General features: G+C 37.7%; 3 protein-coding genes and 2 long non-coding RNA genes across 5 annotated transcripts; 2 read left to right on the top strand and 3 right to left on the bottom strand.

Moving 5' to 3' along the window:
* Positions 1-820: 820 nt before the first annotated feature.
* Positions 821-2,496, bottom strand: LOC120478908 (chymotrypsin-like protease CTRL-1). Its single transcript, XM_039671103.2, has 7 exons — positions 2,316-2,496; positions 2,098-2,198; positions 1,921-2,000; positions 1,758-1,839; positions 1,307-1,487; positions 1,077-1,213; positions 821-984 (listed from the first exon to the last, which is right to left on the bottom strand). The coding sequence occupies exons 1-7, from the start codon at positions 2,359-2,361 to the stop codon at positions 823-825; spliced, it is 789 nt and encodes a 262-aa protein (XP_039527037.1). The 5' UTR covers positions 2,362-2,496; the 3' UTR covers positions 821-822.
* Positions 1,483-5,768, top strand: LOC120478910 (uncharacterized). The gene is made up of 3 exons (XR_005622784.2): positions 1,483-1,562; positions 2,434-2,544; positions 5,482-5,768. It is a non-coding gene; the product is annotated as an uncharacterized LOC120478910 (long non-coding RNA).
* A 190-nt stretch (positions 5,769-5,958) lies between these two features.
* LOC148973335 (chymotrypsin-like protease CTRL-1) lies at positions 5,959-7,880 on the bottom strand. Its single transcript, XM_089121037.1, has 7 exons — positions 7,699-7,880; positions 7,481-7,581; positions 7,304-7,383; positions 7,141-7,222; positions 6,690-6,870; positions 6,460-6,596; positions 5,959-6,363 (listed from the first exon to the last, which is right to left on the bottom strand). The coding sequence occupies exons 1-7, from the start codon at positions 7,742-7,744 to the stop codon at positions 6,202-6,204; spliced, it is 789 nt and encodes a 262-aa protein (XP_088977163.1). The 5' UTR covers positions 7,745-7,880; the 3' UTR covers positions 5,959-6,201.
* Positions 6,866-11,163, top strand: LOC148973336 (uncharacterized). The gene is made up of 3 exons (XR_016146831.1): positions 6,866-6,945; positions 7,817-7,927; positions 10,877-11,163. It is a non-coding gene; the product is annotated as an uncharacterized LOC148973336 (long non-coding RNA).
* A 190-nt stretch (positions 11,164-11,353) lies between these two features.
* Positions 11,354-13,220, bottom strand: LOC120478906 (chymotrypsin-like protease CTRL-1). The gene is made up of 7 exons (XM_039671101.2): positions 13,128-13,220; positions 12,910-13,010; positions 12,733-12,812; positions 12,549-12,630; positions 12,085-12,265; positions 11,855-11,991; positions 11,354-11,758 (listed from the first exon to the last, which is right to left on the bottom strand). Exons 1-7 carry the CDS (start codon positions 13,171-13,173, stop codon positions 11,597-11,599), a joined length of 789 nt encoding a protein of 262 aa, XP_039527035.1. The 5' UTR covers positions 13,174-13,220; the 3' UTR covers positions 11,354-11,596.
* Positions 13,221-14,551: the final 1,331 nt, after the last annotated feature.

Here is a 14,551-nt window from a genome sequence, read left to right on the forward strand (position 1 = left end):
CTGTCAGCAATACGAATTATTATGCTTGTGCTATGACTTAAATTTTAGTGATTGTCTGAATCAGTAAATGAAACATCAGTGTTTGTCATATTCTAATGAAAGTTTCTCTCCAGTTTGTTTCTGGGTGTCTTTGGCTTCTGATTCTGATTTCAGTACCATGGATAGAGGATTAAACAGATCGATCTGTGTCATCTTGGCACGTTTACAAAAGGAAATACCAAAGAAGATTTTCAACGTGAACAGAAGGATTTTTTTGTGGCTGTCTTTATTTATCTTTATAACTGAATGAGAACATCATGTGCATTTCATTAGCTCTGGTAAATAGTTTATTATATTATATTATTAAAGAAGTTAGTATCTAGTAACTTTTCCACCACTGTTGTTAATATTGCAACACTTTTGTCTGTCATTTGTTACTGTTAAAGTGGAATACTATTTTTTTTTTAAATTGCAATTTAAATGTATACATTTTTTTAAATACTTATATTTTTAAGGAAAATATTTTATATTTAATTTTGTTTGCTGTACTTTATGTGGATTGTTGTAATTTATGTTCTAAGTTCAGATAAATGATTACACTTCATTACAATTCATTGTATTCATTTCATTTTATTTTCATTATTTCATTACCAGAAGTTTTCATTATTTGTTAAAAACCGTAACATGTAACATGAACCAAAAACAAAACAATAAACATAACAGGCAGGTCCCAGACTGACACAAGGCCAAAAGTCATGAACAAAGAGACCAACTGTGATACAGATTAATGATAAGAAACTCTGCTTTTGCCTCCTTTGAAGGGTAAATGCTCAGACCGGCGCTCTAGTTGGAAGCGATAGTATTGTCGATCCAGGAGCGCAGTTGGGAGATGCGGGCGTAGACACCAGGGTAACGGGTGTCACAAGTGCTGGTGCCCCAGGACACAGACCCCACCAGAGTCCAGACCCCTGATCTCTCACACACCAGAGGACCACCAGAATCACCCTGTGGGAAACACACAGACACAACACACACATTTGAGATCGAAACAGCAGCAACATATGGTAATGTGTTTTTCTTGATCTGTCTTCACGTACATTGCAAGATGAGGATCCAGAGGCTCCAGCACAGATCATGGCATCAGTGATTCGGCTCTGACCCCAGATCAGTCTGCACTGAGTAGGACTCATGATGGGCAGACCTGTTTGCTGCAGGATTAGAGGAATCGCTGAAGCTGAAAAAAGAGAACATCAGACAGACTGTTAGACTGTTACAAAACAAGTAATATACAAGAGTAAATTTTGCAATTTGTCTTTGTCTAACTTACATGTGGGGCTAGTTTTGCCCCATCCAGTGGTGAAGCAGCGAGTTCCAGGCAGGATGTTGATGGTTGATGGAGCCAGACATACAGGAGAGATACGGGGAGTGAAGACAACTGGAGACGCAAGTTTCAGCAACGCAATGTCATTGCTTTTGGTCGAGCTGCTGTAGAGCGGATGTGGGATGAACTGCACAGACAGAAACAAGCGAAAAAGATGGACTGTTACTAGTGGATTTTATGGATGGTAATCTAAGATATACATGTAAGCATGTTTTATTTCTTCTTTGTCGTCTTAAGCCTTTCACGCATTCTGCCGTAAAGCAGCTTTCATTATTCAGCTCAAGTCAGTTCTGTGTTGATTCAGTTCAATTCAGTTGTGTGAAAAAGCAGAAATGGACCAGCAATTAAAAAATCTCTAATTTTGATACTCATCGCTGAAATCATTCAACATCTTTACCTTGGAAACTAGTTTGACCTGAATGGGTTCAACATTGGAGCCACGATTATGTTCTCCAAGAATGACACGATGATTGCCGACCCTAAAAAGAGAGCAGTAAAGACAGATAAATAGCATCTAAAGCACTATTGTATGTGAGGTTTGTTAGATTAAAGACTCTTACAGGACACGGCAGTGAGCAGCAGTGAGAACCCAGTTCTGGTTGATCAGGGATCCACCGCAGAAGTGGTCTCCGTTGGGTTGCTGTTTCGGAGGTAAAAGCATTGAAAAGATGACGTACAGTATACTCTATGACCAAATCAGGCAAATGCAGGATATAAGTCGGCCAATACACTGTTACCTGGAGAGAGACCTGCCAGGGCCAAGAACCAGAGATGGCATTCTGTCCGTTCACAATCCTGCTGCCAATCGTCTGTGGCTTAATCGCAGGCACTCCACAACCTGTAGATAAAGAACAGAAGTTCATGACACAAGAAGCTCTTTATTTAGGTTTTGCATTTTGTGAATATAAATGTTCAACCATACCTTTTCTTGCAAACTTCTAAAGAAGACACTTACCCAGAGCAGAAGCCACTAGGGCAAGGCATGTAATGGTGAAGATCATGATGTCGATGAGTTTGTGATGTCTCACTGTTGTACCTGTAGGTTCTCTCTCTCACTTTTATATCATTTGCAGCTTCTATTAAATGTGGGACGTGATCGAGGTCCATCCCAGCAGCTCAAATGACCTCACAACTGAGGAATGCTGAGATCTGTTATCGCTGGAGACAATCTGCATCTTCTGAAGGTGTGACTTCTTTTTCTTCTTCTTTGAAAAGCATCAAACTTCCTCTTTCATTGTGGGTTATGAAATATTTCTGATGGGAACAACTATTTGTTGTTGTCTGTTGTGAGGTTTTATTTATTATATCTAAAGTGTTTTTGTAAAATGAAGTGAAGACTAAAAATGTATTTCTTAATGCTCACGGTAAATTAGGTAAATTATGCTCACTACCATTAAGTCTTTGACCTGTTGCAAATCAACCTGTGAATCATTTAAGACAGTGATGCCGAAGAGGAAGAGAGTGAAATTGAGTGATTACATTGTGATTAAGTCATATTATTAGACCTGAGGAAAAGTAAAACTAAAAATTCTTAATGTTAATCAACCGGTTGAATAAGTTGGCATCACAGTTATCGGAAAGTGTTGTGCAACTGCGTGTTTTTCTGCAACATCACTTACATTTACTTTTTGGAATACAATTATCCAATCAACCAGTCACATGGCAGTTGCTTCAATGCATTTTGTGGTCCTGGTCAAGACAACCTCCTGAACTCCAAACTGAATGTCAGAATGGGAAAGAGATGTGATTTAAGCAATTTTGAGTGTGGCATGGTTGTTGGTGCCAGTTACTGGGATTTTCACGCACAACCATTTCTAGATTTAGAGTTCACAAAGAATTGTGTGAAAAGGGAAAAACATCCAGTATGTGGCAGTCCTTTGGGCAAAAATGCCTTGTTGATGCTAGAGGTCAGAGGAGAATGGGCCGACTGATTTAAGCTGATAGAAGAGCAACTTTGACTGAAATAACCACTTGTTACAACCGAGGTATGCAGCAAAGCGTTTGTGAAGCCACAACACGCACAACCTTGAGGCGGATGGGCTACAGCAGCAGAAGACCCCACCGGGTACCACTCATCTCCACTACAAATAGGAAAAAGAGGCAATTTGCAACAGCTCACAAAAATTGGACAGTTGAAGACTGGAAAAATGTTGCCTGGTCTGATGAGTCTCGAATTCTGTTGAGACATTCAGAGTCAGAATTTGGCGTAAACAGAATGAGAACATAGATCCATTTTGCCTTGTTACCACTGTGCAGGTTGTTGTTGGTGGTGTAATGGTGTGGGGGATGTTTTCCATGTGTACCTGGATGATCCCACACATCTCCATCAACTGCAAGATGCTATCCTATCAATAGGGGCCAACATTTCCAAAGAACGTATTTAGCACCTTGTTGAATCAATGGCATGTAGAATTAAGGCAGTTATCTATCTATCTTATTATTGGTGCTCTCTTTTATGTGCGTATAGTAGTGAGAATGTTTGTTGGTAATTAACACACACTAATGCTGATGTACATTGAATTTCCCCTGGGAGGGATTAATAAAGGCATCTATCTATCTATCTATCTATCTATCTATCTATCTATCTATCTATCTATCTATCTATCTATCTATCTATCTATCTATCTATCTATTTGTACTGACCACCACCTTTATAAATACCACATTTATTGTCCTTTATATACCATATCTATCCACGTCTCTCTGTCCCCTGGTTATACTTATATTGGTTATACTTAGTTATACAGTATTTATGACTGCAAGATAAAGCCACCCTGCTTGACTTAGTCAGTGAGGCTCACATGTGGACTGATGATATAATGAAAGTTAGCACTAATTGTTAAATGCAATTAAACTGTTTTATTAGAATTCAGACTTTTGAGACTCGATTCGAGCTGATTTAAATTCTTGCCATTTAGGCTTTATTTTGAATTGTAATGTTGTCAACATTGTTTTGTGTACATTATTAAGTATTTACAGTTTGTACACAGTGCAAGGAAAGACAATCAAACTTCCAAAAACAGGAAAGAAAACCAGCAAGATAATCTTGTTCATCTTGTTTCAAACACATGTTCTGATTCTGCTCCTGATTTGTTATGTAATCTTTCTTTTTTTTTAAGTTCCTGAGTTGCCGGAAGTGTTCACTTGTTCACTTTATGGCTGGTTTTGTATTCCTTATACCTCTTTTTGTTTTATTTAAATATTTTGCTCTCAAGCTAATACATTCTTAACTTGATCGAGTCAGCGATCAGTGTGTTTGTGTCTGTCTACATGTGCAATTTCAACTGTTGACAAGGTACATCAATGACAGTGGAACAGTTTAGAAGTCTTCACAAAATTATTATTGGATTCCACATGGCACAAAATATTATTGCCTAATTAGTGTCTCTTTAAGATCATTCAATTTAAAATACGAGTACAGCTAAAAGTGGGTTTAGTTTCAGTTTTAATCATCAGTTACATCTCTGATATTCACAAATGTTCTGTGAAGACAATGGAAGACAACAATGATGTCTTCCCATTGTTACACGTCTTTAAACGTTTAGGTTTGAGAAGGAGGATATGGTTTTGTGGGTATGAGGAAGTTTCTCAAGGAAGAAACTTAATTAAAAACACTGTAACTTGCTGAAAAATCTTTTTTTTTTTTTTGTTCACCAGTCTGAGCACGGCAAACTTTACATATCTTTATTTAATGTCATAATGTTCCGGTTCCTGCTCATTCTGTACATCACAATGGAGTTTGTTTTGATTATGTTTGTTTAAAAGCAATCAAAATGTAATTACCCCCCTCAAAGGCATTTTGTTCTATTGACAATGGCCACTTATCTGTAAAATGACCCCCCCCCCCTTAATTTTTTTTTTAAGTTTTGTTAATAAGATAATGTTATGAATCTGAAAAAAAATAACAAAGTATAAAAGTACAAAAAGTCATAACAGTAGTGCACATAAAAGTGCATCTAAATCTATAAGCAATAAGAATTGTTATGCTTGTGCTATGGCTTAAATTTTAGTGATTGTCTGAATCAGTAAATGAAACATCAGTGTTTGCCATATTCTAATGGAAGCGTTTAAATAAGTTTCTCTTCCGTTTGTTTCTGGGTGTCTTTGGCTTCTGATTGAAGACATCACACAGGTTTCAGTACCATGGACAGGATTAAACAGACTGATCTGTGTCATCTTGGCCCGTTTACAAAAGGAAATACCAAAGAAGATTTTCAACGTGAACAGAAGGATTTTTTGTGGCTTTCTTTATTTATATTTATAACTGAATGAGAACATCATGTGCATTTCATTAGCTCTGGTAAATAGTTTATCTGTACAGGTGAGAACATCTGATAAACATGACTCGTTTGGAAGTTAGTATCTAGTAACTTTTCCACCACTGTTGTTAAATATTGCAACACTTTTGTCTGTCATTTGTTACTGTGAAAGTGGAATACAGTTTTTTTTTTAAATTGCAATTTAAATGTATACATATTTTTAAGTACTTATATTTTTAAGGAAAATATTGTATATGTAATTTAGTTTGCTGTACTGTATGTGGATTATTGTAATTTATGTTTTGAGTTCAGATAAATGATTACACTTCATAACATTTTATTGTATTCATTTCATTTTATTTTCATTATTTAATTACCAGAAGTTATCATTATTTGTTAAAAACCGTAACATGTAACATGAACCAAAAACAAAACATTAAACTCAACAGGCAGGTCCCAGACTGACACAAGGCCAAAAGACATAAACAAAAAGATCATCTACAAGGACCAACTGTGATACAGATTAATGATAAGAAACTCTGCTTTTGCCTCCTTTGAAGGGTAAATGCTCAGACCGGCGCTCTAGTTGGAAGCGATAGTATTGTCGATCCAGGAGCGCAGTTGGGAGATGCGGGCGTAGACAGCAGGGTAACGGGTGTCACAAGTGCTGGTGCCCCAGGACACAGACCCCACCAGAGTCCAGACCCCTGATCTCTCACACACCAGAGGACCACCAGAATCACCCTGTGGGAAACACACAGACACAACACACACATTTGAGATCGAAACAGCAGCAACATTAGTATGGTAATGTGTTTTTCTTGATCTGTCTTCACGTACATTGCAAGATGAGGATCCAGAGGCTCCAGCACAGATCATGGCATCAGTGATTCGGCTCTGACCCCAGATCAGTCTGCACTGAGTAGGACTCATGATGGGCAGACCTGTTTGCTGCAGGATTAGAGGAATCGCTGAAGCTGAAAAAAGAGAACATCAGACAGACTGTTAGACTGTTACAAAACAAGTAATATACAAGAGTAAATTTTGCAATTTGTCTTTGTCTAACTTACATGTGGGGCTAGTTTTGCCCCATCCAGTGGTGAAGCAGCGAGTTCCAGGCAGGATGTTGATGGTTGATGGAGCCAGACATACAGGAGAGATACGGGGAGTGAAGACAACTGGAGACGCAAGTTTCAGCAACGCAATGTCATTGCTTTTGGTCGAGCTGCTGTAGAGCGGATGTGGGATGAACTGCACAGACAGAAACAAGCGAAAAAGATGGACTGTTACTAGTGGATTTTATGGATGGTAATCTAAGATATACATGTAAGCATGTTTTATTTCTTCTTTGTCGTCTTAAGCCTTTCACGCATTCTGCCGTAAAGCAGCTTTCATTATTCAGCTCAAGTCAGTTCTGTGTTGATTCAGTTCAATTCAGTTGTGTGAAAAAGCAGAAATGGACCAGCAATTAAAAAATCTCTAATTTTGATACTCATCGCTGAAATCATTCAACATCTTTACCTTGGAAACTAGTTTGACCTGAATGGGTTCAACATTGGAGCCACGATTATGTTCTCCAAGAATGACACGATGATTGCCGACCCTAAAAAGAGAGCAGTAAAGACAGATAAATAGCATCTAAAGCACTATTGTATGTGAGGTTTGTTAGATTAAAGACTCTTACAGGACACGGCAGTGAGCAGCAGTGAGAACCCAGTTCTGGTTGATCAGGGATCCACCGCAGAAGTGGTCTCCGTTGGGTTGCTGTTTCGGAGGTAAAAGCATTGAAAAGATGACGTACAGTATACTCTATGACCAAATCAGGCAAATGCAGGATATAAGTCGGCCAATACACTGTTACCTGGAGAGAGACCTGCCAGGGCCAAGAACCAGAGATGGCATTCTGTCCGTTCACAATCCTGCTGCCAATCGTCTGTGGCTTAATCGCAGGCACTCCACAACCTGTAGATAAAGAACAGAAGTTCATGACACAAGAAGCTCTTTATTTAGGTTTTGCATTTTGTGAATATAAATGTTCAACCATACCTTTTCTTGCAAACTTCTAAAGAAGACACTTACCCAGAGCAGAAGCCACTAGGGCAAGGCATGTAATGGTGAAGATCATGATGTCGATGAGTTTGTGATGTCTCACTGTTGTACCTGTAGGTTCTCTCTCTCACTTTTATATCATTTGCAGCTTCTATTAAATGTGGGACGTGATCGAGGTCCATCCCAGCAGCTCAAATGACCTCACAACTGAGGAATGCTGAGATCTGTTATCGCTGGAGACAATCTGCATCTTCTGAAGGTGTGACTTCTTTTTCTTCTTCTTTGAAAAGCATCAAACTTCCTCTTTCATTGTGGGTTATGAAATATTTCTGATGGGAACAACTATTTGTTGTTGTCTGTTGTGAGGTTTTATTTATTATATCTAAAGTGTTTTTGTAAAATGAAGTGAAGACTAAAAATGTATTTCTTAATGCTCACGGTAAATTAGGTAAATTATGCTCACTACCATTAAGTCTTTGACCTGTTGCAAATCAACCTGTGAATCATTTAAGACAGTGATGCCGAAGAGGAAGAGAGTGAAATTGAGTGATTACATTGTGATTAAGTCATATTATTAGACCTGAGGAAAAGTAAAACTAAAAATTCTTAATGTTAATCAACCGGTTGAATAAGTTGGCATCACAGTTATCGGAAAGTGTTGTGCAACTGCGTGTTTTTCTGCAACATCACTTACATTTACTTTTTGGAATACAATTATCCAATCAACCAGTCACATGGCAGTTGCTTCAATGCATTTTGTGGTCCTGGTCAAGACAACCTCCTGAACTCCAAACTGAATGTCAGAATGGGAAAGAGATGTGATTTAAGCAATTTTGAGTGTGGCATGGTTGTTGGTGCCAGTTACTGGGATTTTCACGCACAACCATTTCTAGATTTAGAGTTCACAAAGAATTGTGTGAAAAGGGAAAAACATCCAGTATGTGGCAGTCCTTTGGGCAAAAATGCCTTGTTGATGCTAGAGGTCAGAGGAGAATGGGCCGACTGATTTAAGCTGATAGAAGAGCAACTTTGACTGAAATAACCACTTGTTACAACCGAGGTATGCAGCAAAGCGTTTGTGAAGCCACAACACGCACAACCTTGAGGCGGATGGGCTACAGCAGCAGAAGACCCCACCGGGTACCACTCATCTCCACTACAAATAGGAAAAAGAGGCAATTTGCAACAGCTCACAAAAATTGGACAGTTGAAGACTGGAAAAATGTTGCCTGGTCTGATGAGTCTCGAATTCTGTTGAGACATTCAGAGTCAGAATTTGGCGTAAACAGAATGAGAACATAGATCCATTTTGCCTTGTTACCACTGTGCAGGTTGTTGTTGGTGGTGTAATGGTGTGGGGGATGTTTTCCATGTGTACCTGGATGATCCCACACATCTCCATCAACTGCAAGATGCTATCCTATCAATAGGGGCCAACATTTCCAAAGAACGTATTTAGCACCTTGTTGAATCAATGGCATGTAGAATTAAGGCAGTTATCTATCTATCTTATTATTGGTGCTCTCTTTTATGTGCGTATAGTAGTGAGAATGTTTGTTGGTAATTAACACACACTAATGCTGATGTACATTGAATTTCCCCTGGGAGGGATTAATAAAGGCATCTATCTATCTATCTATCTATCTATCTATCTATCTATCTATCTATCTATCTATCTATCTATCTATCTATCTATCTATCTATCTATCTATCTATCTATTTGTACTGACCACCACCTTTATAAATACCACATTTATTGTCCTTTATATACCATATCTATCCACGTCTCTCTGTCCCCTGGTTATACTTATATTGGTTATACTTAGTTATACAGTATTTATGACTGCAAGATAAAGCCACCCTGCTTGACTTAGTCAGTGAGGCTCACATGTGGACTGATGATATAATGAAAGTTAGCACTAATTGTTAAATGCAATTAAACTGTTTTATTAGAATTCAGACTTTTGAGACTCGATTCGAGCTGATTTAAATTCTTGCCATTTAGGCTTTATTTTGAATTGTAATGTTGTCAACATTGTTTTGTGTACATTATTAAGTATTTACAGTTTGTACACAGTGCAAGGAAAGACAATCAAACTTCCAAAAACAGGAAAGAAAACCAGCAAGATAATCTTGTTCATCTTGTTTCAAACACATGTTCTGATTCTGCTCCTGATTTGTTATGTAATCTTTCTTTTTTTTTAAGTTCCTGAGTTGCCGGAAGTGTTCACTTGTTCACTTTATGGCTGGTTTTGTATTCCTTATACCTCTTTTTGTTTTATTTAAATATTTTGCTCTCAAGCTAATACATTCTTAACTTGATCGAGTCAGCGATCAGTGTGTTTGTGTCTGTCTACATGTGCAATTTCAACTGTTGACAAGGTACATCAATGACAGTGGAACAGTTTAGAAGTCTTCACAAAATTATTATTGGATTCCACATGGCACAAAATATTATTGCCTAATTAGTGTCTCTTTAAGATCATTCAATTTAAAATACGAGTACAGCTAAAAGTGGGTTTAGTTTCAGTTTTAATCATCAGTTACATCTCTGATATTCACAAATGTTCTGTGAAGACAATGGAAGACAACAATGATGTCTTCCCATTGTTACACGTCTTTAAACGTTTAGGTTTGAGAAGGAGGATATGGTTTTGTGGGTATGAGGAAGTTTCTCAAGGAAGAAACTTAATTAAAAACACTGTAACTTGCTGAAAAATCTTTTTTTTTTTTTTGTTCACCAGTCTGAGCACGGCAAACTTTACATATCTTTATTTAATGTCATAATGTTCCGGTTCCTGCTCATTCTGTACATCACAATGGAGTTTGTTTTGATTATGTTTGTTTAAAAGCAATCAAAATGTAATTACCCCCCTCAAAGGCATTTTGTTCTATTGACAATGGCCACTTATCTGTAAAATGACCCCCCCCCCCTTAATTTTTTTTTTAAGTTTTGTTAATAAGATAATGTTATGAATCTGAAAAAAAATAACAAAGTATAAAAGTACAAAAAGTCATAACAGTAGTGCACATAAAAGTGCATCTAAATCTATAAGCAATAAGAATTGTTATGCTTGTGCTATGGCTTAAATTTTAGTGATTGTCTGAATCAGTAAATGAAACATCAGTGTTTGCCATATTCTAATGGAAGCGTTTAAATAAGTTTCTCTTCCGTTTGTTTCTGGGTGTCTTTGGCTTCTGATTGAAGACATCACACAGGTTTCAGTACCATGGACAGGATTAAACAGACTGATCTGTGTCATCTTGGCCCGTTTACAAAAGGAAATACCAAAGAAGATTTTCAACGTGAACAGAAGGATTTTTTGTGGCTTTCTTTATTTATATTTATAACTGAATGAGAACATCATGTGCATTTCATTAGCTCTGGTAAATAGTTTATCTGTACAGGTGAGAACATCTGATAAACATGACTCGTTTGGAAGTTAGTATCTAGTAACTTTTCCACCACTGTTGTTAAATATTGCAACACTTTTGTCTGTCATTTGTTACTGTGAAAGTGGAATACAGTTTTTTTTTTAAATTGCAATTTAAATGTATACATATTTTTAAGTACTTATATTTTTAAGGAAAATATTGTATATGTAATTTAGTTTGCTGTACTGTATGTGGATTATTGTAATTTATGTTTTGAGTTCAGATAAATGATTACACTTCATAACATTTTATTGTATTCATTTCATTTTATTTTCATTATTTAATTACCAGAAGTTATCATTATTTGTTAAAAACCGTAACATGTAACATGAACCAAAAACAAAACATTAAACTCAACAGGCAGGTCCCAGACTGACACAAGGCCAAAAGACATAAACAAAAAGATCATCTACAAGGACCAACTGTGATACAGATTAATGATAAGAAACTCTGCTTTTGCCTCCTTTGAAGGGTAAATGCTCAGACCGGCGCTCTAGTTGGAAGCGATAGTATTGTCGATCCAGGAGCGCAGTTGGGAGATGCGGGCGTAGACAGCAGGGTAACGGGTGTCACAAGTGCTGGTGCCCCAGGACACAGACCCCACCAGAGTCCAGACCCCTGATCTCTCACACACCAGAGGACCACCAGAATCACCCTGTGGGAAACACACAGACACAACACACACATTTGAGATCGAAACAGCAGCAACATTAGTATGGTAATGTGTTTTTCTTGATCTGTCTTCACGTACATTGCAAGATGAGGATCCAGAGGCTCCAGCACAGATCATGGCATCAGTGATTCGGCTCTGACCCCAGATCAGTCTGCACTGAGTAGGACTCATGATGGGCAGACCTGTTTGCTGCAGGATTAGAGGAATCGCTGAAGCTGAAAAAAGAGAACATCAGACAGACTGTTAGACTGTTACAAAACAAGTAATATACAAGAGTAAATTTTGCAATTTGTCTTTGTCTAACTTACATGTGGGGCTAGTTTTGCCCCATCCAGTGGTGAAGCAGCGAGTTCCAGGCAGGATGTTGATGGTTGATGGAGCCAGACATACAGGAGAGATACGGGGAGTGAAGACAACTGGAGACGCAAGTTTCAGCAACGCAATGTCATTGCTTTTGGTCGAGCTGCTGTAGAGCGGATGTGGGATGAACTGCACAGACAGAAACAAGCGAAAAAGATGGACTGTTACTAGAGGATTTTATGGATGGTAATCTAAGATATACATGTAAGCATGTTTTATTTCTTCTTTGTCGTCTTAAGCCTTTCACGCATTCTGCCGTAAAGCAGCTTTCATTATTCAGCTCAAGTCAGTTCTGTGTTGATTCAGTTCAATTCAGTTGTGTGAAAAAGCAGAAATGGACCAGCAATTAAAAAATAGTATGAGTTAATCTCTAATTTTGATACTCATCGCTGAAATCATTCAACATCTTTACCTTGGAAACTAGTTTGACCTGAATGGGTTCAACATTGGAGCCACGATTATGTTCTCCAAGAATGACACGATGATTGCCGACCCTAAAAAGAGAGCAGTAAAGACAAAACTAACTGTAAAAACGAAAGATAAATAGCATCTAAAGCACTATTGTATGTGAGGTTTGTTAGATTAAAGACTCTTACAGGACACGGCAGTGAGCAGCAGTGAGAACCCAGTTCTGGTTGATCAGGGATCCACCGCAGAAGTGGTCTCCGTTGGGTTGCTGTTTCGGAGGTAAAAGCATTGAAAAGATGACGTACAGTATACTCTATGACCAAATCAGGCAAATGCAGGATATAAGTCGGCCAATACACTGTTACCTGGAGAGAGACCTGCCAGGGCCAAGAACCAGAGATGGCATTCTGTCCGTTCACAATCCTGCTGCCAATCGTCTGTGGCTTAATCGCAGGCACTCCACAACCTGTAGATAAAGAACAGAAGTTCATGACACAAGAAGCTCTTTATTTAGGTTTTGCATTTTGTGAATATAAATGTTCACCCATACCTTTTCTTGCAAACTTCTAAAGAAGACACTTACCCAGAGCAGAAGCCACTAGGGCAAGGCATGTAATGGTGAAGATCATGATGTCGATGAGTTTGTGATGTCTCACTGTTGTACCTGTAGGTTCTCTCTCTCGCTTTTATATCATCTATTAAATGTGGGACGTGATCGAGGTCCATCCCAGCAACTCAAATGACCTCACAACTGAGGAATGCTGAGATCTGTTATCGCTGGAGACAATCTGCATCTTCTGAAGGTGTGACCACTTTCTTCTTCTTTGAAAAGCATCAAACTTCCTCTTTCACTGTAGGTTATGAAATATTTCTGATGGGAGCAAGTATTTGTTGTTGCCTGTTGTGAGGTTTTAGTTTTTATAGGTAGATTTTCTGTAAATTAAGTGAAGACTAAAAAATTTATTTTGTAATGCTCACGGTGAATTATTGGCTTTATCATCAAGTGTCTGACCTGTTGCAAATTCCTTAATCAACCTGTCAAGTCATTTAAGCCAGTGATGCCAAAGAGGAAGAGAGTGAAGTTGAGTGATTACATTGTGATTAAGTCACACTATTAGAGCTGAGGAAAAGTAAAACTAAAAATTCTTAATGTTAATTAACCAGTCGAATAAGTTGGCATCACAGTTATCGGAAAGTGTTGTGCAACTGCGTGTTTTCTGCAACATCACTTACATTTACTTTTTGGAAATAATTATATTACAGTAAACTCTCTGTTGATAAATAATAAAGTTTGTTATTTACCTTTAACACAGTAATGGCAAATGTTTGAGTTATTTTATTTTATTGGTTTATTTCTATTTATTACTTTTATTTCCTTGTTTATTTGTTTGTTTTATATAAACACACACACACACACACACATATATGTATGCCTCTTTTTGTTTTATTCAAATATTTTATGCTCTCAAGCTAATATATTATTACCTCGATTGAGTCAGCGATCAGTGTGTTTGTGTCTGTCTACATGTGCAATTTCAACTGTTGACATGTTACACCAATGACAGTGGAACAGTTTAAAAGTCTTCACAAAACTATTATTGGATTTCACATGGCACAAAATATAGTAGCCCAATTATGCAGTCTCTTTAAGATCATTCAATTTAAAATACAAGTACAGCTAAAAGTGGGTTTAGTTTCAGTTTTAATCATCAGTTACATCTCTGATATTCACAAATGTTCTGTGACGACAATGCAAGAAAACAATGTTGTCTTGTTGCACGTCTTTGTTTAGCTTTGAGAATGAGGGTATGGTTTTGTGGGTATGAGGAAGAACTTAATTAAAAACACTGTAGCTTGCGGAAAAATCATTGAGCTCCTGTCACCAGTGGAGACGGCAAACTTTACATACCTTTATTTAATGTCATAATGATCCAACTCCTGCTCGTTCTGTACGTCAAAATAGACAGTTTGCTTTAAAACAAAAATAATATGTAAACTCATTCACTT

Source organism: Pimephales promelas, chromosome 16 (assembly GCF_988280905.1).
Source record: "Pimephales promelas chromosome 16, fPimPro1.hap1.1, whole genome shotgun sequence".
Classification (NCBI taxonomy): Eukaryota; Metazoa; Chordata; class Actinopteri; order Cypriniformes; family Leuciscidae; genus Pimephales; species Pimephales promelas.

Coding starts and splice junctions, on each gene's coding strand:
- LOC120478908 (XM_039671103.2), bottom strand. CDS start 2,361: ATGATCTTCACCATTACATGCCTTGCCCTAGTGGCTTCTGCTCTGG. Junction 1,840..1,920: donor GCTGCTCACTGCCGTGTCCT/GTAAGAGTCTTT, acceptor CTCTCTTTTTAG/GGTCGGCAATCATCGTGTCA. Junction 1,214..1,306: donor GGGCAAAACTAGCCCCACAT/GTAAGTTAGACA, acceptor CTCTTTTTTCAG/CTTCAGCGATTCCTCTAATC.
- LOC148973335 (XM_089121037.1), bottom strand. CDS start 7,744: ATGATCTTCACCATTACATGCCTTGCCCTAGTGGCTTCTGCTCTGG. Junction 6,871..7,140: donor AGGTCAAACTAGTTTCCAAG/GTAAAGATGTTG, acceptor CTGTCTGTGCAG/TTCATCCCACATCCGCTCTA. Junction 6,364..6,459: donor CTGGATCCTCATCTTGCAAT/GTACGTGAAGAC, acceptor TGTTTCCCACAG/GGTGATTCTGGTGGTCCTCT.
- LOC120478906 (XM_039671101.2), bottom strand. CDS start 13,173: ATGATCTTCACCATTACATGCCTTGCCCTAGTGGCTTCTGCTCTGG. Junction 13,011..13,127: donor CCTAGTGGCTTCTGCTCTGG/GTAAGTGTCTTC, acceptor CTTTATCTACAG/GTTGTGGAGTGCCTGCGATT. Junction 12,631..12,732: donor GCTGCTCACTGCCGTGTCCT/GTAAGAGTCTTT, acceptor CTCTCTTTTTAG/GGTCGGCAATCATCGTGTCA.